Source organism: Nerophis ophidion, unplaced genomic scaffold (genome assembly GCF_033978795.1).
Source record: "Nerophis ophidion isolate RoL-2023_Sa unplaced genomic scaffold, RoL_Noph_v1.0 HiC_scaffold_118, whole genome shotgun sequence".
NCBI lineage: Eukaryota > Metazoa > Chordata > Actinopteri > Syngnathiformes > Syngnathidae > Nerophis > Nerophis ophidion.
Genome location: NW_026907040.1, coordinates 153,878 through 180,349, shown reverse-complemented (window position 1 = coordinate 180,349; position 26,472 = coordinate 153,878). Strand labels below are relative to the sequence as shown.

General features: G+C 41.9%; 2 protein-coding genes across 5 annotated transcripts in view; both read right to left on the bottom strand.

Moving 5' to 3' along the window:
• Positions 1-26,472, bottom strand: part of LOC133547484 (gastrula zinc finger protein XlCGF28.1-like) — a 229,426-nt gene that overhangs the window by 64,747 nt on the left and 138,207 nt on the right. The gene's annotated exons all lie outside the window — the stretch shown is intronic.
• On the bottom strand, positions 871-18,695 carry LOC133547483 (uncharacterized). 4 transcript variants are annotated; one of them, XM_061893165.1, is made up of 13 exons: positions 16,356-18,695; positions 15,449-15,551; positions 14,563-14,666; positions 14,205-14,471; positions 14,006-14,099; positions 13,862-13,929; positions 13,573-13,764; positions 13,081-13,174; positions 12,375-12,496; positions 11,905-12,042; positions 10,581-10,643; positions 10,078-10,293; positions 871-1,041 (listed from the first exon to the last, which is right to left on the bottom strand). In XM_061893165.1, exons 2-13 carry the CDS (start codon positions 15,549-15,551, stop codon positions 1,027-1,029), a joined length of 1,476 nt encoding a protein of 491 aa, XP_061749149.1. In that variant the 5' UTR covers positions 16,356-18,695; the 3' UTR covers positions 871-1,026. The 4 variants fall into 4 exon arrangements, with proteins under 4 accessions (XP_061749149.1, XP_061749150.1, XP_061749151.1 ...); XM_061893166.1 differs by having other exon boundaries at positions 10,105-10,293; positions 16,356-18,693; XM_061893167.1 differs by lacking the exons at positions 871-1,041; positions 10,078-10,293; positions 10,581-10,643 and adding an exon at positions 10,720-11,755 and having other exon boundaries at positions 16,356-18,687.

Below are 26,472 nucleotides of genomic sequence, written 5' to 3'. Positions count from 1 at the left end.
TTCCGGCATTCCTACTGGAAGTTACAAGCAATTTTGTTTGTGTATTCTTCCTCGGAGCAGTTTTTTCTGTGTTTTATTAAAAAATTGCGCTAGAGCGCATTTTTTGATTTTTTTATTTTTTTTTTTCATTAGAACGCAATTTCTGCCAGTCCAGATGTGTGTGCCAAGTTTGGTGAGTTTTGAAGCATTTTAAGGGGGTCAAATTACAGCTCAAAGAGGCAAAAATAGCATTTTTTTGCGAAAAATTTGCTTTGAATGGGTTTTTGCAAAATTTTTGTTGATTTTTGCCCCAGAAGGTACAATTATGAAATGTAGGTCTAAGTCAGCCCTACATAGAGGTTTTTGTTTCATGTCTCTACGACATTGCTAGCGGAAGTTACAAGCTGTCTGTTTTTTTTTTCTTCCTAGGGGGCGCTAGCGCGCAATTTTTATTTTTGGGGTTTGGTTGCTTAATAAGTTGGGAAGGCCCACCGTACCAACGTGTGTGTCAAATTTGGTGAGTTTTGAAGCATGTTCAGGGGGTCAAATTAGGGTGCGAAGGAGCGGAATAAACAATAATAATAATAAAACGCAGCAGATTCAATAGGGTCCTTGCATGGCAAAGGACATGGATGTCCTTTGCCATTGCAGGGCGGACCCTAATTAAAGCTGCAAGCAGCGTTGGTCGGGTCCGCCTTCGGCCGCTGCCAAGCCGTGCTGGTCTAAGTCAGACCTTTCAGTCTTTGTTTAATGTCTCTACGATATTCCTAACAGAAGTTACAAGCAGTTTAGTCTGTGTTTTTTCCTAGGGGGCTCTGGAGCGCAATTTTGACTTATTTTGACAAATTAGGGGTGCGAAGGAGCGGAATAATAATAAAGAATAATAATAAGTAGTGTAGACTTGTTTAATTTTTCAATAAACTAAGGTCTTTTGCGTGTTGCTTTTCAGCCTTCCCGTTGTCTGCGTCTGCCTCTCACTCTCTTCCGGGTTGCACAAGCTGCTGTCTCTCGTTTCTTCCCCGTATGGATTGCTCCTGCTCCGCACCATCACGTTCTCTCCTTCTATACAGCGAGAGGTACAAACAAGACGGGGGGGTGGGGTACATAAACATGGTAAATTAGTGTCCCAATCACAATTGTAGTAGTAGCAGCTATTATGTATTATTATTAGTAATAATTGTATTAACAGCAGATATTGTTGCATTAGTAATATATATATATATATATATATATATATATATATATATATATATATATATATATATATATATATATATATATATATATATATATACATACATACACACACACACATACATACATTCTCTACATCCTCGGGTGCTTCCTGCCATCACCCAGTCAATATATCATTACCTGCACATTACCTACCATCTCTGTATCCTGGTATCTGTACATTTAAACCCCATACAAACAAGACATGCAAACAGTCCCTGAGAGAATATACACATGTACAGGTAGGATCATTGGTTTCCCCAGGTGAACGTGGGTACTGACAGGGGACGCGACGTGAACGCTGATCCATTGTCCCCCAGCATGCAAACTTGCAAGCAAAAAGTGCATGAAACAGCATGAACAGAGCAGGGGAAAAATGCACCGACACCATAAGGACCAACAATAAAACCAAGGGACATAGGGAGGACTGTGGTTGAAGTATGTTATGCAAAGGAAAGTGACGGGACGTGGCGTGAAGGGTGCAAAGAAAAGGCGCACACAAGGCGGAGACAAAAAACAACAACAATTAGCCTCAACTATAGACATGAAAAAAAAGTCACTAACTATAAGGCACGCAGCATGAGAAGAGCAGAAGTATTGCATGAAACAGCATGAAAAAAATCAATGACACCAGAAGGACCAACAGAAAAACCAGGCGTAATTGACGCGGAAACAGGTGCATGAGTCCAAAACGTGAGACAGATGAAACTAATGAGTTCAAATGGAAACAAAACTAGAGTGAAAAAAAACAGGAACCAGTGGCGTTTTAAAGAAACAGAACAAAACATGCTCACAAGACATACAAACACCAAACTAACAATACTTACCAACATAACAGAAAAAAGCAGGCAGCAAAAAACATTTCCACATCACATTTCTAGGAAATTATTCTAATGCAAAACCATTTACAAGCTAAATGTTGTCCCCTTCAGTCCGTCGGTCAAATCTAACGCATTACAATCTACAAGCTAAATGTTGTCCCCTTCAGTCCGTCATATAAATTATCTATTTACTAGTGGTTTTCCTGGTCGAGATGAAGGTGTTATATTTCGATGTGTTTATAGATCATTTTGATGATGTTTAGGGACTGTTTGACCCTACTCCATCTTAGACTCGCCGTCCAAAAGTCCCCCTCCATCAGCAAAATCATCTGCAAACACATCCACGTCAAACATATCGCCTTCATCTTGAGCACGAAAACCACACAGGATGGCTTCGTGGTCACTGAAATAAGTGGACACCACTGCACAATCCACAGCATACTGTGTTGTTTTGACATAAACATGGTCAATTAATGTCCCATGCTCCGTAGTCGCTTGTGTTACATGCTGACTAAATCCATTTTGGCCCATTAATTTAGAAATTGATGAATGTTTAAGAAGGTCTTCATTAAAATCACCCATTATAACAATTGTGTTACAGATAGGATTTGCCCAATCAAGTAACTTAACCAGATTGGATTTAAAAAGTGAATTTGGATAACATGGCGGACGATAAATTACTGCCATCAAAATGTTCTCTTTGGCAAACAGGCACACTAAACACTCCAGATTTAAATCAGGCACCTGCAGAATCTCACAGTCCGAATTATCTACAACATATAGACCCACTCCGCCATGTTCTAGAGCTCTAATCTCAGCTAATTTGGTATCATTGCTGCTGTAACACAAGGCTCGGGGACGACTGTGGAAAGTGTATCCCTCTATTTGGACGCAGTCTGTTGACGATTGTGCACTGAGCCACGTCTCTGTGACAGCAATACAGTTAGGCTGTAAATGCTGCGTGCAAGACACCAAATGAGCTATGTGGTAGGTTAAATTTTGAACGTTCATTAAATACAAAGAGAAAGTCTGAGTGTCTAATGAAGGCTGTGGCTGTTCAAGGAGAAATTGGGGCATGCTATCCAATGCCTCCTTGACGGTGTCCTTGCAGTAAATGGCCTTTTCGTCAAAATCTGTAATGACAAGGCCGGAGATATCCCTAACACGGCTGAGGGCGACATACGCCTGCCCAGCTGCAAAAACTTTTCGTAAACACACGACAGCCTCCTCTACAGTTAAACCCTGCACTTTGTGAATAGTGCAGGCCCACGCGAGTTTCAGAGGAAACTGACGACGCAAACCGCCGCGTTTTGTCGCCGAATCCTCCTCGGGATCAATGGCAGTAGAATGCGGGCATTCCACAGCAGCATGGGAACGTTGCTTCCTCCTCTGGGAGCCTATGTTGGGGTCGTCAAATTTAACAGACTGTTTTGGGGAAGTCTTCATCTCCTTCAATTTGAATATGAGTCACCGTTCCACATGCGCCATTGACCAGACCGTCTGCCACGTCAACATTCTTGCAAAGCATTACACGTGCTTTCGGAGCCAAACACAAAGTGGTGGCCAAACACGTGTACGAAGTTTTGGCGTGATGCCCGTCCATGCGCTCTAATTCGCCCGACTTCCTACTGTTGATGAAATCCTGTGCCTCGATTGTAAGGTAATCGGGACAGATTGCGAATAACCGCTTGAGATTGTGCTCGCCGGTTTGCCTATTTGTGGGATAAATATGCAAAGCTGCGCTCTCTTCCCCTGTCTCCCGGGACTTGAGGATATCGATGTCGCTTTGCAGTAGGGGGGTTTGCTTTGACCGAACTCTAAGTCTATTTAGCAGCTCAGAAAATACACTATCTTTTTGCCTCACCACTGTTTTTAGTTCTACCTTTTTAAAATGACACCAGAGGTCCACACCCACCTGCATGGTGTACAAAGGCCTCCCTTTAACGGGGGGCAACTGATAAAAGTCACCAACAGCTATAACACTAACGTTGCCAAATGGAGAAAAGTCCCCCGTCTGTTTCATTTGCCTTAAGCGGCCATGCACATAAGCTAAAAGATTATGATCTACCATACTAATTTCGTCAATGATTACAATTTGTAGGTGACCAAATTGAGCCCTCAAGGAATTTATCTTATCTTCACCCAGAGGGATATACGGTAAACTAACCTGCATGCCAATACTGAAGGTGTGGTGGATTGTGGCTGCATGTAAACTGTATGCAGCTATGCCTGTGGGAGCAGTTAAGAGTACGCAGGTGTCATCTGGTTGGTACAGACGCGACAATAGTCTACCTGCCTCGTACTGGATAGCTCTAATCAAATGGCTTTTTCCAGTACCTGCCCCACCAGTTACGAACACATGGAAAGGTTCTGGGGTTTTTCCCATCACCTTTTCTAGGCACCATTTCCTAATCCTATCGAAAATGCTCCTCTGCGTCGCATTGAGAGAATGGACCAGAGCTAAACCCTCCCTTCTAGACAAAACGTTGGTGTTTCTCTCCAATCGAGCTACTTCTTTACCACCAACAAACAAATCGGGGACATTTTCATCCGATTGAGCTAACTGCTCTTCCCTAATTTCCCCCTGCTGCTGCTCCCGCCTCTCCTCTAAACATTCCATGTGTTCGACTTGCTGTTCGGGACAAAGGTCCCCCCACGCATCCTCATCGACATTGCCTCCTAACATGTCCGCGATTTCCTGCGCATGCTCTAATCGGGAACAGTCCACTTCAAATTTTGCCCTGTTTTCCTCAACGACGTCTTGCACCGGCTGCACGGTCCCACCAGCCAGCACATAGCCTTCCTCATAGAACTGTTTGTAGAACTCAAAGCCTTCCGGCCTGAGTTCTAAATCAGTCCTATAAGGAAGGAACAACTGCAGCAAACTCTGAAAGTGGGCTTCCTCCTGTTTGTTTACTTTAAACCGCATATAGCGAACGACGGCAAACTGACTTCGCGTTCGGCGCAAGACGAACCCTAAACCCCCTTGAAGTTCAATTTTATTGTCTGAGTTTTCATTCTTGTAGAGGACACGATATTCTGAACAAAACGTGGCTATGCACATGTCCTCAAACACGTCATCATCGGGCCTGTTCTTATACCTCTCGACAACACTCGTCATCCACATGTTTTCCGTCCTAAGACCCTCTGAGGAAGCCCTTTGCACCAACACGCTGAGGGGTAAACTCATCCGCACAATGTTATTCCCTGTTGGAATAAACACGACCTTCCTGGAACATTCCTTCAAATGCATGCTCATTAGCCTATACACTGCCTCCTGAGCGCTGACATCTCTGTTGTGTAAATATACACTGCCCAGTTTCTTTAAAGCGTCTTTAGCAGAGAGATTTCCTAGTCTATTAGCTTCGTTAAGGGCATTGCTCAGTAACAGACCCATTTCGCTCTCTGACTTTGTGATGTACTTGATTATGTATATGATGACAGCGTAGGCGTCAGTGACAAAGCTAATGTCCAAGTTCGCGTTCCAACACTTCAACAAGTTCCTATTGTACTGGTTAACCCAGGTGTCGTTTACCCCTCGCCTATAAACCACCTTATTCTTAGTCTCCAGCCGCCTATAAGCGACCTCAAAGACTTCCTGGCTGATGCCCACACTGGCAAACAACTCTTCTGCGCTACCAAAAGGCTCCTCCCTCTCCATGGCTCTCTTCACTCTCTCCAATAACATCAGCGCAACCTCCTTTGGCATCTTCGGTCCCTCATCGACAAAACAGGTGCACTTCGGCCTGTTTTCTGAACTTTCATCACCCTCTGTCCCCGGTCTTTTTTTAGGACAAACACATTCTTTGATTTTGCAAATGAACGTGCGTGCAGAGACCGGTTTAGGAAAATTGAAACGGCATTTGGTTAGATTTTTGCGACATGACTTTGAATGCCGTTTCGAATGCGTTTGAACCGATGACACAACTTCAGATAGTGTGTCATCGGCAGAGGGTAGCTCACATGTCACATATTTGTCAATAAACTCTTCAACTTCTAAGTCTGTGTTTTTATAAATTTGGGGAGCTCCCTCAATCCAAAACAGCGCATGAACATGGGGGGACCCACGCTGCTGGAACTCAATTCGATAAAAGTAATCTACAATCTTGCCAACTGGTTGAGACGGGGACATGAGTACTTCCTTCAAAAAACAGTGCCACCTGTAGTCAAACATCCTCGCAGCTGTGACCGGGTTGCGACGCAACAGCTCGCACCTATCGGCCCACTCCAACTGTTCTACTGTCTGCTGTCTGCCTTCCTGTCTCAGGATGCTGGCAAGGAGATTCTGCCAGCGCAAATCAGCAGAAGAAAAAGAGCAGAACCATGTTGGTATCCCCAATTGGCGGACACAAGCCATAAGGTCTTTCTGAACGGAAGACCAAAAAGCCGGGGTCCCGCGAATGGGCCGAAGGAAACGAAAACCGTCATCGAACTGCAGCATGCGCTTCAGAGACTCGTCGTCTTTGAGCATGCCCGGGCTAATCTGCTGAGAATGCTGACCCCCCTTACCTTTACGCATCGCGACCGAAATGCTACTTATGACTTGGTCCATTTCCGACATGTACTGGCTAAAGAATATGTATTCCACATTGCGCGCAAAACGGCCGTCGGCATGCATTATCCGATTATTGAAATAGCGCGACAACGTTAAGCGATGCATGCGGCTGGTGTGGAATGTATTTGTGCTCGTCGGAAACAGCACCGGGAAACACATCGCCTCATTTAATTTGTCAGAAAGCATTCTAACCGGACTATTACCTTCCGCGGGGGCCAGACATAAAACATCCTCAAAATACTGATCTAATGCTTCCTGACCGATATCAACAGGCATAAGACAAGTGTCCTGAAACATGCAGTGCTGTTGTCTGTCATGTAACATTTCATCTTGTACTATGTCTTCTGATACCTCTTCTTCCCCAAGTTCCTGCTCTACAGCCTCATCCTCACCGGACTGTCTGTCAACAACCTGGTCATCCTGACCAGCCTGACCATCCTCTACACCAACCTCTTCCTCCCTACAAAAATCATTCAACCATTCTTCGTTGAACTCAATGTCTTCATACAAGACATTGGTTCTCTTTAAGTATTCTATAGCCCGCCTGACACGCCACGAGTCAACAAATTGATACTCGTAGTGTCCTTTGTAAGTTAATTTCCGCTTTAACTTAACTTGAAGCAGAGACCCCTCTGCACTGGACCGCGGCAACACATTGGTGGTTTGTACAATGTTGGCCGGAACACAAGTAACGGGCCCATGTACACCATTCTGACCACCCTTAGGCAACGCCAACACCTTCATAAAAGGGATGCGTGGAGCTATCAGGTGCTGCTCTATGCTATTCAGACATCCCAGTTCTGGAGGAACGGGGTCTAAAGCTAAGTCGTTGTTCCAACATTCGGCTGGGATTTGACCTTTACTGATCTTACTATGACAAGTAAAGCAAATCCACAACTGACCTCTGGACTCAACAAGGAGACAGGGCTCAACACAATTATCACAACTATGCAGATAATGCTCACTAATGCAATTATTTGCAATGCCAGCCGTTGCTAAACTTGCTGCATATACTTCCTTCTCACAGCGCAGCACCTGATATCTAAACAGCAGCCTATGACAAACACTACACACGTAATCCGGTCCATTTCTAACCTTATCCAAAAAACTATCCATGACAAAACCAAAATCTACAGACCTCTCCAGCCTCTGCTTCCGACTCAGCTGTACACTAGCTATCACTTGCTGCCTATGTTTCGAACTAACACTATACTGCCTTTTGCTGGCTAGTTTAACCCTATGTTTGTGTGGCAAATTATCCCTGTATTTTCCTACGCTGCTTGCTTTAACCCTTTGCTTGTGTTTCAAATTATCCCTGTATTTCGCTACGCTGCTTGCTTTAACCCTTTGCTTGTGTTTCAAATTATCCCTGTATTTCCCTATACTGCTAGATTTAGCCTTGACCCTGTGATCCAAATTATCCCTGTATGTTATTTTACTCTCCACTTTACTCCTGAATTTAACCATTGCCCTATGTTCAATATTATCCCTGTATTTCTCTACAATTCGTGATCTATAGCTCTCCCTGAAATTCAAGTCATCACTATACATTTTCCTATAGAACCGGGCACGTCTCTCTCGACGTCTAACATTAAATCTATCCTGCAGTATTTTATTACACTTTGTAGCACTGGAATCCCTACTTATTGTACTGTCTTTTACTACCTCTCTAAAATCTATACCTGAATCTAGACTATCTATCCCATCTACTGCATGCCCCGCTCCTTTCACAGAAGACCTAGTTCTACAGCCTATATCCCAGCCTAATTTACAATAACCATAACAACTTTGCAGTCCAGGCTTTAAAACACAAACAACATTGTCAAAATGCTGGCCCCCGACATTCTGCAAGTAAATGCAGTCCACTGACAAACACTTACTGCTGCAACTATACCTGAGCCAACGACCATCATGAAATGTAAAAATGTCAATGCCTAAATTATCTGCAGTGGCCTGGATTTCAACCTCTGTGGCCCAAGTCTTGACACACTTCATCCTGGACTGCTTTATATACTCTAAAACAGACATATCGCTCCTCAAAAGACCCTGATACCTAGCCTCATTCTTTTCTAGCTCTCTACAGGCTGCCAGTCTAATCTTACGATGGTTCTTCTGTGAACCACTGACAGCCTGAGAAACAGCTCTGAAAAAGCAGTTCCCATCCGGAACTATTTTATCGCTAAGGCAGGGAACACCTAAGTAGCCCACCTCTCTATGCACCAGACCACCAATTTTCATAAAATCTACTTTTAATTGACTACACAAAGCCCTACAAACATCATCACCAAGGGGACGGAAAAACAGTTTCCCACTCTCTGATGCAGTGATAAACTCGACATCAGAGTTGGCTATAATGCTATCAAAACGCTTGGATTGTTTAGACATGCGTTCATGGGGAAAAATCTTACGCTTTTTGCCATCAGTGGCAACAAATTCTACTGTTGAGCCACTGCTAACTTCACTTAAAAGAGTGACGACAGAAGCGCCAGACAGTGCTGGGCTCGCTTCAACACCAGCCGCACTCTGACACACAGATGGGGCTGCAAAAATGTATTCATGGTCACTAAATCCCGGTGCTGGAGCAGTGCTCATCTCTATGAAGCCACTCTCCACAGAAACACCGGATTGCGCGTGGCTCACAGCTTGACCTGCATCACTCTCAAACAAAGAGGTGGTGGCACAAACATTGTCACTAACCTCAGGTGCTGCAGCAGAGTTCATCTCAAAGATGCAGGTCTCTACTGACGCTCCAGACAACGCTGGACTTGCACCTACACTAACCCTAACGCCACACAGCTCAAAAGGCTTCAGCCCTGGACTGAGAGCATCAGCCAAACAACAGATGTAGTGATGCAGGTCAACTAAACAGGAAAAGTGCAGTATTACACTGGTACCATTGCCATCTACCAGGCCACAGCTACTACGTGAGTGACTGTCGACCACAGCAAACTGTCCATCCTCATGGATGATGGCAGATGTAGATGTTACCAGTGTCAGCAGACACATGCTGTACTCTCTAAAAATTCCCTCTAATCCGTTACGCAAAGTCACAAAGGGACCATCTTCCTGCTCAACACCCACAGCACCTAATGCTGGGTGTTGACTAAAATGGAAACTAAACAACTGCTCGTCAATAACTACATTAGTAGGTAGATCCGGCACCGACAAAAAATTCGACGGGTGGCTAAATATACCCAGGTTGCGCAAACTACTGTAAACTTTGTCTCCGGAATACAGGATACGATCGAGATCCTGTGTCTCCCACGAAAACACGCTTTTCACCACATGCTTAGCTATACTACTTGAAGCAATTGTCATGCATTGCATCCCTCCGTAGCTAAACCTGCTATCCCCCTGGTGAAAAGATCCCCGCACAACCTTAGCTAACCTAATTCCCCGACGATCCCTCTCGACCATTGCCACACGACCGCGGACAGACTGAGTTTCACCAACACTACCACTATCAGTGGGGAGAGGAACAGAAGCAACCTTCTCTTTGAAGACCTGCAAAGGCACCTGGGCTTCCTCCTGGACAGAAGGCTCCACAGCAGGCTCCTCCCGGACAGACTGAGGTTCACCAACACTATCACTGCGGAGAGGAACAGAAGCAACCTCCTCTTTGAAGACCTGCAGCGGCAACTGGGTTTCCTCTTGGACAGAAGGCTCCTCCCTGATGACTGCTGGCTCCCCACGGACCGCTGGCACCTGAAATTGTACATATGGTGCATCTTGACACTAACTGTACGTTCACACAACAAGTGATGAGTGCAACTCTGTACTGAGGGCCATGATTTGACGATGGGAACTGAAGATCCCGGGAGTATTGGTGGGAAGAAGGTCATTAAACATAAATAACATTGTAGCATGTTGGAACGGATGCAGAGAAACCACCCAACATGAAGTCATGATCTAAACACCCACTGGGCTGCCGCAGCGCCAATGATCGCCAGTTGTGTGGATGCAGAGTAAGGGAAAAAAATGGGGACACCAACCTGCTCCCTCCGTCCGGCGCGCCTGATGGCCACACGTCTCCGACGACATCTCCCAGGAGAAGCCTATTGAAATTAAAAGACATTTATAGAGACTGTTTAAGTCATACTTTATTGGATATTTTACAATTATGTATCATGTACTGATAAAAACGTCCCAACATTCCATCATCATCAATTTTTATCCCTTTCATGAAAATGCATATATACATGACACATAAAATTGACTCTTTTTTGTTTTATACATTTCCATGATCAGAAAGGAGCAGATGGAAGAATCATCTATTTATCTGCCACCTTTTAACACAAACTATAACTGTTCCCTCCACCAACACCTGAACTCCAACGTACTTATTAGTTTTCCTTTAAGCATTTCCACAATGACATGTCCAATGTAAAGCAAAAATCATTTGGATATGCTTCCATTTGTGTCTTTTAATAACTCGTTTTAACAGCAATAATATTCTTACAGCTCTTTAAGTCTTTGTTTAGAGAATTGCATGCTTTCACACCAACAGACAAGCACATTTGTTTCAAATTTGTTTGCACTCTTGGATGTTTAAAGTCATACGACCTTCAATGGTTCTCATCCTCAGATGTGAACACAACTAACTTTTATATGTGCTTCGGAAGAACTATTTCTCACTTTGAACATAATTACTTGAGTATTCAATTCTACAATATCTTTTAGTTTTAATAATCCTGACCTAATGAGCAGATTTGTGTGGTCTCTAAATCCTACTGTCAAAATGTTACAAATGGCTCCTTTCTGTTGAAGAAATAAAGGCATTATATTTCTGGGACATCTATTTCCCCATATTACTGCACGATAATTGAAACAAGGTAGGATAATTGAGCAAAAATCTCAATGTGTTATACAGAAAACAATATTTAACCTTGTTCAAAACAAATCCGTGTTAGAAACATTTTTCACATGCAATATATGAGCTTTCCATTTCAACTTTTCATCTAAGATGACTCCAATTGGCAATTTTATTAGCACGCTTTCCTGTTGAGATGTTCAGGATATGTACCACCGGTAGGAGACCACAAGGAAAACCCAGGACAAGCTGAAGAGACTATGTCTCTCAGCAGGCCAGGGAACACCTCGTGGTCCCCTGTAAGAGCTGGTGGAAGTGGCTCAGGAAGGGGAAGTCTGGGCTTCCCTGATTGGGCTGCTGCCCCCGCGACCCAAGCCCGGATAACCAGTAGAAGATGGAAGGATGGATTATTACACACAGAAAAAGTTGTATACACACGTATTATACACCCGTCCCTTAGATTTGTTATTGACACTATGAGTAGAAAGAAGTTTATGACACATCACCTCGCTAGGTGGTGGGATAGCAGTGCGGTCAGAGTCAGAGGAAGGAGCAAACTCCTCCATGGCATCCAAGATAGGACTGCTGAACCACACAGGGTTGGACGGGATGGGAAAAGACTGTTGCACCGGCTGTGTTCCAGCCTTCCAAACAAACCAAAAAAAAAGTCAGTTAATTTTATGTATACAGAATGAGAATGGTTAGTGAGCAAACAATAGCCAGAGAGTGTGGCAACTTTTCTAAAGCTTTCAGCCAACTCAATAAGAGACATGCCTAACACACTGATAAAACGTTTAATGTTTTTGTTTTCTTCTGATGACAGTGACAAACCTCACCCAAAATAGGCTTATACCTAGCATAAGATATCAAAAAGATGTCAAAAAACACAACTTTGCTGTTTAATCAGCAACACCTGTTTCTTGTAAGGAGGCCTCATCTTATAAAATACAGACAACGACCCACAACAACACATTACCTTTCCCTTCTGTCCAACCGTGATCCAACTCTGGGGATTGTGGCGGCGTTTGCGTTGGGGCAGGGGTTGTGGCCCCATCACAGGCACCACCTGGGCAGGTGGCGACGTCCCAGTGACATGCCCTATGTAATGAATATAAGAGATAGCGTGTTAAACACTTGTTAAGCCAAGCAAATGTTTTAAAGACTTGGTTTTCACTTGTGTAAATAAAGTCGTCTTTTTTTTTTACCTAGCTTCAGAAAGACAATATTAGAGAAAAAATGTTTTGTAGGTTAGTTTTAGGACCTGCTAAAATATGCAATTTATTCCCCCCAAAAATCTCAAAATATTAAATCTGGTGTAATTGGAGCCTTGAATAGGTCAATAATTCATAAAGACCACTTTTAATGTTAATATCTTTTCAATCGTGTTTTGAAAATGTGCCATAAAAAATAACACGCGTGCCGCAAATGGCCTTCGGGCCACACTTTGGACACCCCTGCTGTAGGTCAACATTATGTCTGTCAATATAAATTTAAAGAGAGAAATTCTACACTCTTTTTGTCAAAGAAAACCCTTTTTTGAAAGAAAAAAAACTAAATATGCAATATTTTCACCCAATAAAATTTATAAGTGGGATATTTGAGATTACATAATAGAGCCTTAAAAAGGTCAACAAGTCATAACACCATCGATTTTAAATCATTATTTGAACAATGACACTTACGAGCGAGGACCTTTGTGACAGGGGGCATTGGGGTCCATGACTGCCGCTCTGCCATCTTCCTCCAAAAATCAGCAGATGCAGTGACGTAGGCCATCTAAACAGGAAAAGTGCAGTATTACACTGTTACGGTTGTGATTGACCCAAAAACAAGTCAGTTTATTTAATGTATACAGAATGAGAAAAGTTTGCGCAAACCATAGCCGGAGACTGTGGCAACTTTCAAAGGTTTCAGCCAACTCGTTAAGAGACATGCATAGCACACTCCAATAAAACATTCACTATTAATTTTGATGTTTGTGACAACTAAATATAATCAAAACTATGCTTATACTTAGCATACGATAACATAAAAAAGCTGTCTAAATACATGACTGTCTTAGCTGTTAATCAGCAACACCTATCATTCACTCCTATTTTGTCCTTTGAGAACCTCGTCTTATAAAAATGTGCACTGTCAAAGTACAAAGACAGCGGCCCACTGCAACACATTACCTTTCCCTCATCACCAACCCCAGGCCACGTCCGGGGATCTAGGCCGTCCGTCCGACGAAGGGAAGGAGACGCAGGGGGGTCAGGTGCGAACAGGGAAGGAGACGCAGGGGGGTCAGGTGCGAACAGGGTGAGCGCAGCGTCGCACAACAGCTTCACCAGGATGGGCGAGCCACCTGTGTCACTGAGGTGCACCTGAATAACAGATACAGAACACATTGGCTCCATAAGTCTATCAAACACCAGAAATCAAATTAGGCTGTCATAACAACTGTACATTTGCTGTACTTACGCCGTCCGAACACCACAGCTCCAACCGATCCAGCGGGAAACTGCTGGCCACAGCCACATATGGGAGACCTGATCCAAATTTAAGGAAAATCATACTTTCAGACATTAAAATTGCACCAGCGCAAAGATAAAAGCATGAACATACCCATGCGTGTTGCGACACGGTGGTGCTCCTGACGCAGCCGATCCTGCAGGCCCACGGGCTTGTTCAGACGCGGGGGGAAGTCCAAAACAAACACCTACAGACAGACATTTTAGAACATCTATATCTTAAAATAAAATAAACACTGGCTGCTGAAAACGGCTGTACAGTAATATACAACAAAAAGTGGAAACAAACGCACATTGGGCCAGCGGCTGCGGACACTGGTCAGGAGCATGCCGAACTCCTGACCAGCGTAGAGGGGCCCACGGTTCAGGTCGTTGCTCGGGGCCAGCACGCAGACGACATCCGGGGTCCACGTGAACTGCAGGCCCCCCACCTCTTTCTTCAGGTCAGCTGCACCTCCACCTGGAACAGACAGAAAAGAAAAAGAGAGAGGTACCTTGGGTAAGACGACATCCTTATCGACCAGGCCTCTCAGGTGGGAGCAGCCGATGACGAAGACAGTCTGAAACAACAAACACTTTGCCTTAGAACAGACAAAAGAACCATGACTCCTAAAAACCAACGCAGTCTTTACAAAAGAGAAGAACTAGTACCTTCTTCTCCGGGTGGAAAGTTGGAGGGACAAACTTCACCTGACGGCCAGTCAGGACCGAAGTCGGCCACCTTCGCACGCGGTGGCGGAAGCCAGTGCCACGTCCTATGTAATGGATTGTGTGTTAAACACATGCTCATCTACATTTGAAGAGTACCTATAAAGCAGGTAGCCCATAAGGACCAGATGAGTAGGCCGCTGCCCTGTTCTAAAAATAGCTCAAATAGTAGCACTTACCAGTAAGCTGCCTCTATTTTCAAAATGTTATTGATTTAATAGCTAGCTGGTCTCGCTTTGCTCGACAGTTTTAATTCAAAGAGAGACAAAACTTAAATAGAAATAGAAAATCAAAGAAAATATTTTAAATACTTGGTCCCCACTTGTTTAAATAACTTCATTTTTTACTTTGATTCAGAAAGAAAATACAACCTTAAAAATGATTTTAGGAATCTGACAATATAAATCAATGTTAAAGTATTATTTTTTTGTTATTGTAAAGAATAAGAAATTTTAATTTAGTTCTTCGTTATAGCTTCTGTTTTTTCTATGGAGAATATTTGTGAAAAATGTATTTAAACTTATGAGTAAAATTCCAACAAATTGCCGCGTCCTATGTAATGAAGATAAGAGATTGTGTCTTTAACACATGCTCATCTATATGTGAATAGTACCTACAAAGCAGAAAGAACAGCCTACCTGACAGCTTTGTGTGATTAGAGTAAACATTGCCACATTTCACCTGTTTGCTCTTTAAATACCACTTTTAATGTATGTAATTTTTTTCAAACGTAATTTTCAAATGTGTCGTGGGGCCTTTAAAAATGACCTGTGGGCCGCACTTTGAACACCCCTGCTATAAAGCATACGCTAAGCTGTGCAAGACTTACGAGCGACGAACTCGGGGACAGGAGGCACGGGGGTCAATGACTGCCGCTCTGCCATCTTGGTCCTGGCAGCTAGTGCCCGCCTGTGGCCCTTGACACGCGGCATCTAAACACACACACCCCCACACACACACACACACACAGAGAGCTGTTAAATGGTCGCAAAGAAAACACAGAGAGCTGTTAAATGGTCGCAAAGAAAACACAAAGATCAGAGTGAAACGTTGTCAACATTCTTCCACATAGGGTTAAGACCAATGTTCCCTCCAATTGTTCATGTGTCTGAGCAGATACCAAAACTCCCTGAGCATTCAGTGGAGCACTTGTGAGCAACATCACATGTGGCAATACCAGCAGCACTGTCTCAAACCAATCTTTTATAATAACACTCAAATGAGGAATCATTTTTATGAGATTATTTTGTAATATTAGTGATTAGGCCCAATTGTAATGAAAATAAAAGAAATCTTGATCTTCATAAGCTATGGAATAGTATTGTACAATATGTCTGGGTGGGGGTCCTGTTTTAGAAATAATTTGTACCCCTTTCAGAGCATATATAGTTCCCCTTAAACTTCCTCATGTTGCACAATGAAATGTAAGCATATGAAGTGTCATTACTGTAACTTTCTCGCATAACAGCAATCTATGATTAATATCAATAAATTAACATGAATAATAAATGAGAGTAAAATAAATACATGTATGACAGAGGAGTCATAATGTAACTTTGTGTGGGGTTTGAGTTGTCCGACTTTTTGTGCAGCCATAAACGCACCAGTGGCTTAGTGGTATGCGTGTTGGTGACAGATGACAAGTTGCTTTTGGGCAGGTTTGTATGGCAGAAAATGAATAAGTGACTGTTTTTTTTCCCCTCATCATTTCAATAAATAAAATAAATCAAACTCACCTTAGCAGGAACTGTGTGTCCAGTGAGTGTGTGTGCTTTTTCAGTGAGTGTGTCAGTGTTTGATTTATGTATATCTGTTATGTATATGCGTGTCTGTCAATTTTGGTGCTCACAACTCTGAAAAAAATCACCAGAAGCAGCGCACACAACCTGGAATCAGAGAATAGACATAGGTTCTATTTAACAGCAAATTGTGTATATTTCTATAACCTTGCACTTTCAAAAGGGTTGTAAAACAGGCAAACCGCATTAAAGACATCCTCTTATAACAGCATTAACATTCAAATGACCTCAGTACTGCTACAGAACATCTCTAGCATATTCTTTTATTAATAATGACCAGAAAGCAGTTGCTGTAAACGCACACAGCATATACAAGACAAAAAAAGAGGGGCAGTGGCCAATGTTCCCTCAAATTTTGCATGTTTGTGAGCAAACGCACAAACTCCCTGAGAATTCAGTGGAGCACATGTGAGCAACCTCAGACGTGCACACTGTAGCCACACCAGCATCACACCTGTACCAAACCTGACATCATAATTAAAATGATTAGTTAAAATAATTTTCGGATATTACCGGACTACAATACTCTGAATTCAAAGACTGTAAATAATGTAAAAACAAGACTATAAAGAAGTCATACCGTTTGATTATCTCTGTTCATACAACTGTCACTACTCAACTGCCAAAAGAACAGTAGACACCTTAATATTCATTACTTCCTATACTTTTACTTGTACAGATACTTGTTCCATAACTAATGAAATTTTCTGTGCAACTTATTGTTAATGTACATCAGAGCTAATCAAATTGTTGTATTTTTTGTAACAGTGTATTAGATTCAGCAACAAGTTATTGGATCCCACTGCACGCAAAAACAGAAGAGCATGGAAAAAATAATTTCACTGTAATATACCCTTAACTGTAGCATACAAAGTGCAGATGGCCTTAAAACGCCACAACATTCAGACACCATATGTAAATACCCTAAATAAAGACTCGCCATAAAAAGAAATTCAATCGGACCAGAAACATAAGAGGAAACGGGATTAAAACCCGATGCTAACCGCCCATTAAAAATATGTAAGGTTTAGTCAAAAACACGTGCAGATCATCAGAGGCCCATTTCTCCAAGTGGAAAAAATATCATCAAAAAGTCTCCATCTGGGCCAAAATCACATAAATAATCCAGCTGTTTGATGTTTATCTTCCTTATAAACATGAAGATGTAACTCTGCTGGATGGATGTCAACGAAATTACCAGATGGGTCATGGATTGTCATAAATTCTTCGAACTAGCCGGCAGCCATCTTAAGAAGTGTGTCCTACAACATAGTAGCTACCGGTCAACCAAACCCCTCCAACTAATGAACAAAAGATAATACAATAGAGATATATTTATGTAGGATCCCTAGAATATGATGAACTACTGAACAAAGTTGATTTGTTAATTGTCAGCAAAGAACAATTGTAGCCAAACCACAAGGGGAGAAAAAAAACAACAGCAACTTACCTGGAAATGAGATCAGAGAGAACTCTAAAAAGGGCGAGGCAGGGTATTTATGTGATTGAAAAAAAGAAAAAAGAGCCAATCACAGCACCTCTCTCACGAACCTACATTGGTTACAGAGGGGTTGTGACTCGTGAGAGAGGTACTGTGATTGGCTTTCTGTCGCCGGGGTCCGTGAGAGAGGTACTGTGATTGGCTCTCTGTCGCAGGGGTCCCTAACCGGCACGCGACTGTCCTGTTTCACGCCTGTACAAAAAAATAAAGAAAAACAATAATCGGTATTTTAAAATGGTTAAGAAATTATTGGTAAATAAAAATGTGACCTTCCTTATTGAAAAGCTGACTCACTAAATCAATGGTATTGTAGAACAAATTGTTGAGGAAAATAGATTTCCTTTTGTAACATATGTCTTTATTGTTCCAGATGAAATATTTGGTAGGTGAAAAATGGTGCTTGTATATAAGAGACCATGCTAGAAGGGCTTGTTTGTGGAAGTTTGAGAGCGCAACAGGAATTCTATCAATGTTATAATTCCACAATATAAAAAATTTTAGGCCTCCAAGGTTCGGAAATACATGATGAGAAAAAAAGTTCCAAATTGAGGTAGGGACTCTCTGACATTCCTACCGGAAGTTACAAGCAGTTTTGTCTGTGTATTCTTCCTCGAAGCAGTTTTTTCTGTGTTTTATTAAAAAATTGCGCAAGAGCGCAATTTTGAGTTTTTTTTTTTTTTTTCATTAGATCGCAATTTCTGCCAGTCCTAATGTGTGTGCCAAGTTTGGTGAGTTTTGAAGCATTTTAAGAGGCTCAAATTACAGCTGAAAGAGGCAAAAAATGCATATTTTGCGAAAAAAAAAAATTTGAAGGGGTTTTTGCCAACTTCCTGTTGATTTTACGTATAGAACTTTCAAATGGGGAATCTAGGTCTAAGTCAGTTCTACATAGATGATTTTGTTTCATGTCTCTACGACATTCCTAACGGAAGTTACAAGCAGTCTGTTTTTTGTCTCTTCCTAGGGGGCGCTAGCGGGCAATTTTCATTTTTGGGGTTTGGTTGCTTAATAAGTTGGTCTGCCGCTCCATACCGACGTGTGTGTCAAATTTGGGGAGTTTTGAAGCATGTTAAGGGGGTCAAATTACAGATTTGCATTTCTGGATGTTGTTGATAAATGGCTTTCACTTGGCATTGTATAGCTTTAACTTGCACTTTGAAGCATTTTAAGGGGGTCAAATTTCAGTTCAAAGAGGCAAAAATGGCATATTTTGCGAAAATTTGGTTTTGAAGGGGTTTTTGTCAACTTCCTGTTGATTTTAGGTATAGAACTTTCAAATGGGGAATCTAGGTCTAAGTCAGTTCTACATAGATGATTTTGTTTCATGTCTCTACGACATTCCTAACGGAAGTTACAAGCAGTCTGTTTTTTGTCTCTTCCTAGGGGGCGCTAGCGGGCAATTTTCATTTTTGGGGTTTGGTTGCTTAATAAGTTGGTCTGCCGCTCCATACCGACGTGTGTGTCAAATTTGGGGAGTTTTGAAGCATGTTAAGGGGGTCAAATTACAGATTTGCATTTCTGGATGTTGTTGATAAATGGCTTTCACTTGGCATTGTATAGCTTTAACTTGCACTTTGAAGCATTTTAAGGGGGTCAAATTTCAGTTCAAAGAGGCAAAAAAGGCATATTTTGCGAAAATTTGGTTTTGAAGGGGTTTTTGTCAACTTCCTGTTGATTTTAGGTATAGAAGTGTCTAAGTCAGACCTACATAGAGGTTTTTGTTTCATGTCTCTACGACATTCCTAACAGAAGTTACAAGCAGTTTTGTCTGGAAAAAGGTGACGGCTTTTTACAAAACTTTTATTTTGAAGGGGTAATTGCCAACTTCCTGTTGATTTTAACTGAAAGATGTCACCTATCAAAATGTAGGTCTAAGTGAGACCTACATAGAGGTTTTTGTTTCATGTCTGTCCGACGTTCCTACCAGAAGTTACAAGCAGTTTTATCCGTTTCCTCTTCCTAGGAGCAGTTTTTCTGTGTTTTTTTCAAAAATTGCAATAGAGCGCAATTTTGAGTTTTAAGGTTTGTTTTTTTCACTAGATCGCAATTTCTGCCAGTCCTGTTGTGTGTGCCAAGTTTGGTGAGTTTTGAAGCATTTTAAGGGGGTCAAATTACAGCTCAAAGAGGCAAAAATAGCATTTTTTGCGTAAATGTTGCTTTGAATGAGTTTTTGCAAAATTTCTGTTGATTTTGGGTATAGACATTTTTATTGGAAATGTAGGTCTAAGTCAGACCTACACAGAGGTTTTTGTTTCATGTCTCTACAACATTCCTAACGGAAGTTACAAGCAGTCTGTGTTTTGTCTCTTACTAGGGGGCGCTAGCGCGCAATTTTCATTTTTGGGGTTTGGTTGCTTAATAAGTTGGTCTGCCGCTCCATACCGATGTGAGTGTCAAATTTGGTGAGTTTTGAAGCATGTTAAGGGGGTCAAATTAGGGTGCGAAGGTGCGAGCGCGCCTTGGGTTGCTGTCCCCGAGCCCCAGGGCTTAAGACGCCTTCGTCCCACTATTTAATGCATTGTGAAAGTAATGCAGTTGTTGTATTGAAGTGAAAATATCTAGCTTCCTGTTGATTTTTGCCAAAGTATGTTAATTATTCAAATGTAGGTCTAGGTCAGACCTACATAGTGGTTTTTGTTTCATGTCTCTCTGACATTCCTACCGGAAGTTACAAGCAGTTTTGTCTTTGTTTTCTTCCTAGGAGCAGTTTGTCTGTGTTGTATTCCTAGGGGGCGCTAGAGCGCAATTTTGAGTTTTGGAGTTTGGTTTTTTCATCAGCTCGCAATTGTTGCCAGTCCTGATGTGTGTGCCAAGTTTGGTGAGTTTTGAAGCATTTTAAGGGGGTCAAATTACAGCTCAAAGAGGCGAAAATGACATTTTTTAGGAAACTTTGCGCAGCGGATCTTTGAAGGCGCGTAAAATCAAAACCTTAAAACTTATCAAAACTTTGATCTATACTTTTATTTAGAAGGGTTCAAACTCTCTCCTGTGCGAGTTTGAAGCCGAAACGACAAACGCGCTCAGAGGAGATAACTTTTGAAGAAAGGTGACGGGTTTTCACAAAACTTTTATTTTGAAGGGGTAATTGCCAACTTCCTGTTGATTTTTTCTGCTAGCTGTCAATTATTAAAATGTAGGTCTAAGTGAGACCTACATAGAAGTTTTTGTTTCATGTCTTTCCGGCATTCCTACCCGAAGTTACAAGCAGTTTTGTCTGTGGTTTCTTCCTGGAAGCAGTATTTTCCATGTTTTATTGAAAAATTGCGCTAGAGCGCAATTTTGAGTTTTTTTTTTTTTTTTTTTCATTAGATTGCAATTTCTGCTAGTCCTGATGTGTCTGCCAAGTTTGGTGAGTTTTGAAGCATGTTAAGGGGGTCAAATTACAGCTCAAAGAGGCAAAAATAGCATTTTTTTGTAAAAATTTTGCTTTGAATGAGTTTTTGCAAAATTTCTGTTGATTTTGGGTATAGACGTTTTTTATTGGAAATGTAGGTCTAAGTCAGACCTACACAGAGGTTTTCGTTTCATGTCTCTACGACATTCCTGACGGAAGTTACAAGCAGTCTGTTTTGTTTTTTTTCCTAGGGGGCGCTAGTGCGCAATTTTAATTTTTGGGGTATGGTTGCTTAATATGTTGGGGTGTCCCGGTAGACCGACGTGTGTGTCAACTTTGGTGAGTTTTGAAGCATGTTAAGGGGGTCAAATTAGGGTGAGAAGGTGCGGAATAAACAATAATAATAATAAAACGCAGCAGATTCAATAGGGTCCTTGCATGGCAAAGGACATGGATGTCCTTTGCCATTGCAGGGCGGACCCTAATAAAACGCAGCAGATTCAATAGGGTCCTTGCATGGCAAAGGACATGGATGTCCTTTGCCATTGCAGGGCGGACCCTAATAATAAAACGCAGCAGATTCAATAGGGTCCTTGCATGGCAAAGGACATGGATGTCCTTTGCCATTGCAGGGCGGACCCTAATTAAAGCTGCAAGCAGCGTTGGTCGGGTCCGCCGTTGGCCGCCGCCGCCGTGTCCCGGGTCCCGATCTTAGTCAAACCAACATAGAGGTTTTTATTTCATGTCTCTACGACATTTCTAACAGAAGTTACATGCAGTTTTGTCTGGGTTTTTTCCTAGGGGGCGCTAAGCGCAATTTAGATTTTTGGGGTTTGGTTTTTTATTAGATGGCAGTTTTTGCCAGTCCTGATATGTGTGTAAAATTTGGTGAGTTTTGAAGCATGTTAAGGGGGTCAAATTAGGGTGCGAAGGTGCCAGCGCGCCTTGGGTTGCTGTCCCCGAGCCCCACGGCAGGAGAAGCCTTGGTGACACTATTTAATGCATCGTGAAAGTAATGCAGTTGTTGTATTGAAGTGAAAATATCAAGCTTCCTGTTGATTTTTGCCAAAGTATGTTAATTATTCAAATGTAGGTCTAAGTCAGACCTACATAGTGGTTTTTGTTTCATGTCTCTACGACATTCCTACCGGAAGTTACAAGCAGTTTTGTCTTTGTTTTCTTCCTAGGAGTAGTTTGTCTGTGTTGTATTCCTAGGGGGCGCTAGAGCACAATTTTGAGTTTTGGAGTTTGGTTTTTTCATCAGCTCGCAATTGTTGCCAGTCCTGATGTGTGTGCCAAGTTTGGTGTGTTTTGAAGCATTTTAAGGGGGTCAAATTACAGCTCAAAGAGGTAAAAATTATCTTTTTTAGGAAAATTTGCGCAGGGGATCTTTGAAGGCGCGTAAAATCAAACCCTTAAAACTTATCAAAATTTTGATCTATACTTTTAATCAGAAGGGTTCAAACTCTCTCCTGTGCGAGTTTGAAGCCGAAACGACAAACTCGCTCAGAGGAGATAACTTTTGAAAAAAGGTGACGGGTTTTCACAAAACCTTTATTTTGAAGGGGTAATTGCCAACTTCCTGTTGATTTTTTCTGCTAGCTGTCAATTATTAAAATGTAGGTCTAAGTGAGACCTACATAGAAGTTTTTGTTTCATGTCTTTCCGACATTCATACCGGAAGTTACAAGCAGTTTTGTCTGTGTTTTCTTCCTAGAAGCAGTTTTTTCTGTGTTTCATTCCAAAAATTTTGTAGAGCGCAATTTTGAGTTTTAGAATTTTTTTTTTTCATTAGATCACAATTTCTGCCAGTCCTGATGTGTGTGCCAAGTTTGGTGAGTTTTGAAGCATTTTAAGGGGGTCAAATTACAGCTCAAAGAGGCAAAAATAGCATTTTTGGTGAAAATTTTGCTTTGAAAGGGTTTTGCAAAATTTCTGTTGATTTTAGGTATAGGACTTTCTGATGGGGAATTTAGATCTAGGTCAGGTCTACATAGAGGATTTTGTTTCATGTCTCTACGACATTCCTACCGGAAGTTACAAGCAATCCATTTTTTGTCTTTTCCTAGGGGGCGCTATTGCGCAATTTTGATTTTTCTGGTTCGGCTCCCTAATATGTTGGGGAGAAACTCCTCACCGACGCGTGTGTCAAATTTGGTGTGCTTTGAGGCATGGTCAGTGGGTCAAAATACAGCGCATATGCGAGTATCGGTGCGGAAGAAAGAAAGAATAATAATAAGAATAATAATAAAACGCAGCAGATTCAATAGGGTCCTTGCATGGCAAAGGACATGGATGTCCTTTGCCATTGCAGGGCGGACCCTAATTAAAGCTGCAAGCAGCGTTGGTCGGGTCCGCCGTTGGCCGCCGCCGCCGTGTCCCGGGTCCCGATCTTAGTCAAACCAACATAGAGGTTTTTATTTCATGTCTCTACGACATTTGGAACAGAAGTTACATGCAGTTTTGTCTGGGTTTTTTCCTAGGGGGCGCTAAGCGCAATTTAGATTTTTGGGGTTTGGTTTTTTATTAGATGGCAGTTTTTGCCAGTCCTGATATGTGTGTAAAATTTGGTGAGTTTTGAAGCATGTTAAGGGGGTGAAATTACAGATCGGCGATTCTGGATGTTGTTGATAAATGGCTTTCGGTCTGCATAACAGAGCTTTAACTAGCACTTACAAGCATTTTAACTGGGTCAAATTACAGCTCAAAGAGGCAAAAACGTCATTTTTTAGGAAAAGTTGCGCAGGGGTTTTTTGAAGGCGCGTAAAATCAAAACCTGAAAACTTATCAAAACTTTGATCTATACTTTTAATCAGAAGGGTTCAAAGTCTCCCCTGTGCGAGTTTGAAGCCGAAACGACAAACGGGCTCAGAGGAGATAACTTTTGAAGAAAGGTGACGGGTTTTCACAAAACTTTTATTTTGAAGGGGCAATTTTTAACTTCCTGTTGATTTTTGCCGAAGGATGTCAATTATCGAAATGTAGGTCTAAGTCAGACCTACCTAGAAGTTTTTGTTTCATGTATTTCCGACATTCCTACCGGAAGTTACACGCAGTTTTGTCTGTGTTTTCTTCCTGGAAGCAGTTTTTTCTGTGTTTTATTGAAAAATTGCGCTAGAGCGCAATTTTGAGTTTTATTTTTTTTTTTTTTCATTAGATCAAAATTTCTGCCAGTCCTGATGTGTCTGCCAAGTTTGGTGAGTTTTGAAGCATGTTAAGGGGGTCAAATTACAGCTCAAAGGGGCAAAAATAGCATTTTTTAGCGAAAATTTTGCTTTGAATGGGTTTTTGCCAAATTTCTGTTGATTTTAGGTATAGGCATTTCTAATGGGGAATGTAGGTCTAAGTCAGACCTACATAGAGGTTTTTGTTCCATGTCTTTACGACATTCCTAACGGAAGTTACAAGCAATCTGTTTTTTTTTTTTCGTAGGGGGCGCTAGCGCGCATTTTTCATTTTTGGGGTTTGGTTGCTTAATATGTGTTTTTGCCAAGCCTAACCGATGTGTGTGCCAAATTTGGTGAGTTTTGGAGCATGGTCAGTGGGTCAAATTAGGGTTCGAAGCTGCGGAATAATAATAATAATAATAATTAAAGCTGCAAGCAGCGTTGGTCGGGTCCGCCGCCGCCGCCGCCGCCGCCGCCGCCGCCGTGTCCCGAGTCCCGATATTAGTCAAACCAACATAGAGGTTTTTATTCCATGTCTATACGACATTTCTAACAGAAGTTACATGCAGTTTTGTCTGGGTTTTTTCCTAGGGGGCGCTAAGCGCAATTTCGATTTTTGGGGTTTGTTTTTTTGTTAGTTGGCAGTTATTGCCAGTCCTGATGTGTGTGCAAAATTTGGTGAGTTTTGAAGCATGTTAAGGGGGTGAAATTACAGATCGGCGATTCTGGATGTTGTTGATAAATGGCTTTCGGTCTGCATAACAGAGCTTTAACTTGCACTTTGAAGCATTTTAAGTAGGTCAAATTACAGCTCAAAGAGGCAAAAACGACATTTTTTAGGAAAAATTGCGCAGGGGTTCTTTGAAGGCGCGTAAAATCAAAACCTGAGAACTTATCAAAACTTTGATCTACACTTTTAATCAGAAGGGTTCAATCTCTCTCCTGTGCGAGTTTGAAGCCGAAACGACAAACGCACTGGGAGGAGTGTCGATTTGAAAAAGGTGACGGGTTTTCACAAAACTTTTATTTTGAAGGGGCAATTTTTAACTTCCTGTTGATTTTTGCCGAAGGATGTCAATTATCGAAATGTAGGTCTAAGTCAGACCTACCTAGAAGTTTTTGTTTCATGTCTTTCCGGCATTCCTACCGGAAGTTACAAGCAGTTTTGTCTGTGTTTTCTTCCTGGAAGCAGTTTTTTCTGTGTTTTATTAAAAAATTGCGCTAGAGCGCAATTTTGAGTTTTTTTTTTTTTTTTTTCATTAGATTGCAATTTCTGCCAGTCCTGATGTGTGTGCCAAGTTTGGTGAGTTTTGAAGCATTTTAAGGGGGTCAAATTACAGGTCAAAGAGGCAAAAATAGCATTTTTTGCTAAAATTTTGCTTTGAATGAGTTTTTGCTAAATTTCTGTTGATTTTGGGTATAGACATTTTTATTGGAAATGTAGGTCTAAGTCAGACCTACACAGAGGTTTTTGTTTCATGTCTCTACGACATTCCTAACGGAAGTTACAAGCAGTCTGTTTTTTGTTTCCTTTTAGGGGGCGCTAGAGCGCAATTTTCATTTTTGGGGTTTGGTTGCTTAATATGTTGTGGTGTCACGGTAGACCGACGTGTGTGTCAAGTTTGGTGAGTTTTGAAGCATGTTAAGGGGGTGATGTTGGGGCGCGACGGTGCGGAATAATAAAGAATAATAATAATTAAAGCTGCAAGCAGCGTTGGTCGGGTCCGCCGTTGGCCGCCGCCGCCGTGTCCCGGGTCCCGATCTTAGTCAAACCAACATAGAGGTTTTTATTTCATGTCTCTACGACATTTCTAACAGAAGTTACATGCAGTTTTGTCTGGGTTTTTTCCTAGGGGGCGCTAAGCGCAATTTAGATTTTTGGGGTTTGGTTTTTTATTAGATGGCAGTTTTTGCCAGTCCTGATATGTGTGTAAAATTTGGTGAGTTTTGAAGCATGTTAAGGGGGTGAAATTACAGATCGGCGATTCTGGATGTTGTTGATAAATGGCTTTCGGTCTGCATAACAGAGCTTTAACTAGCACTTTGAAGCAT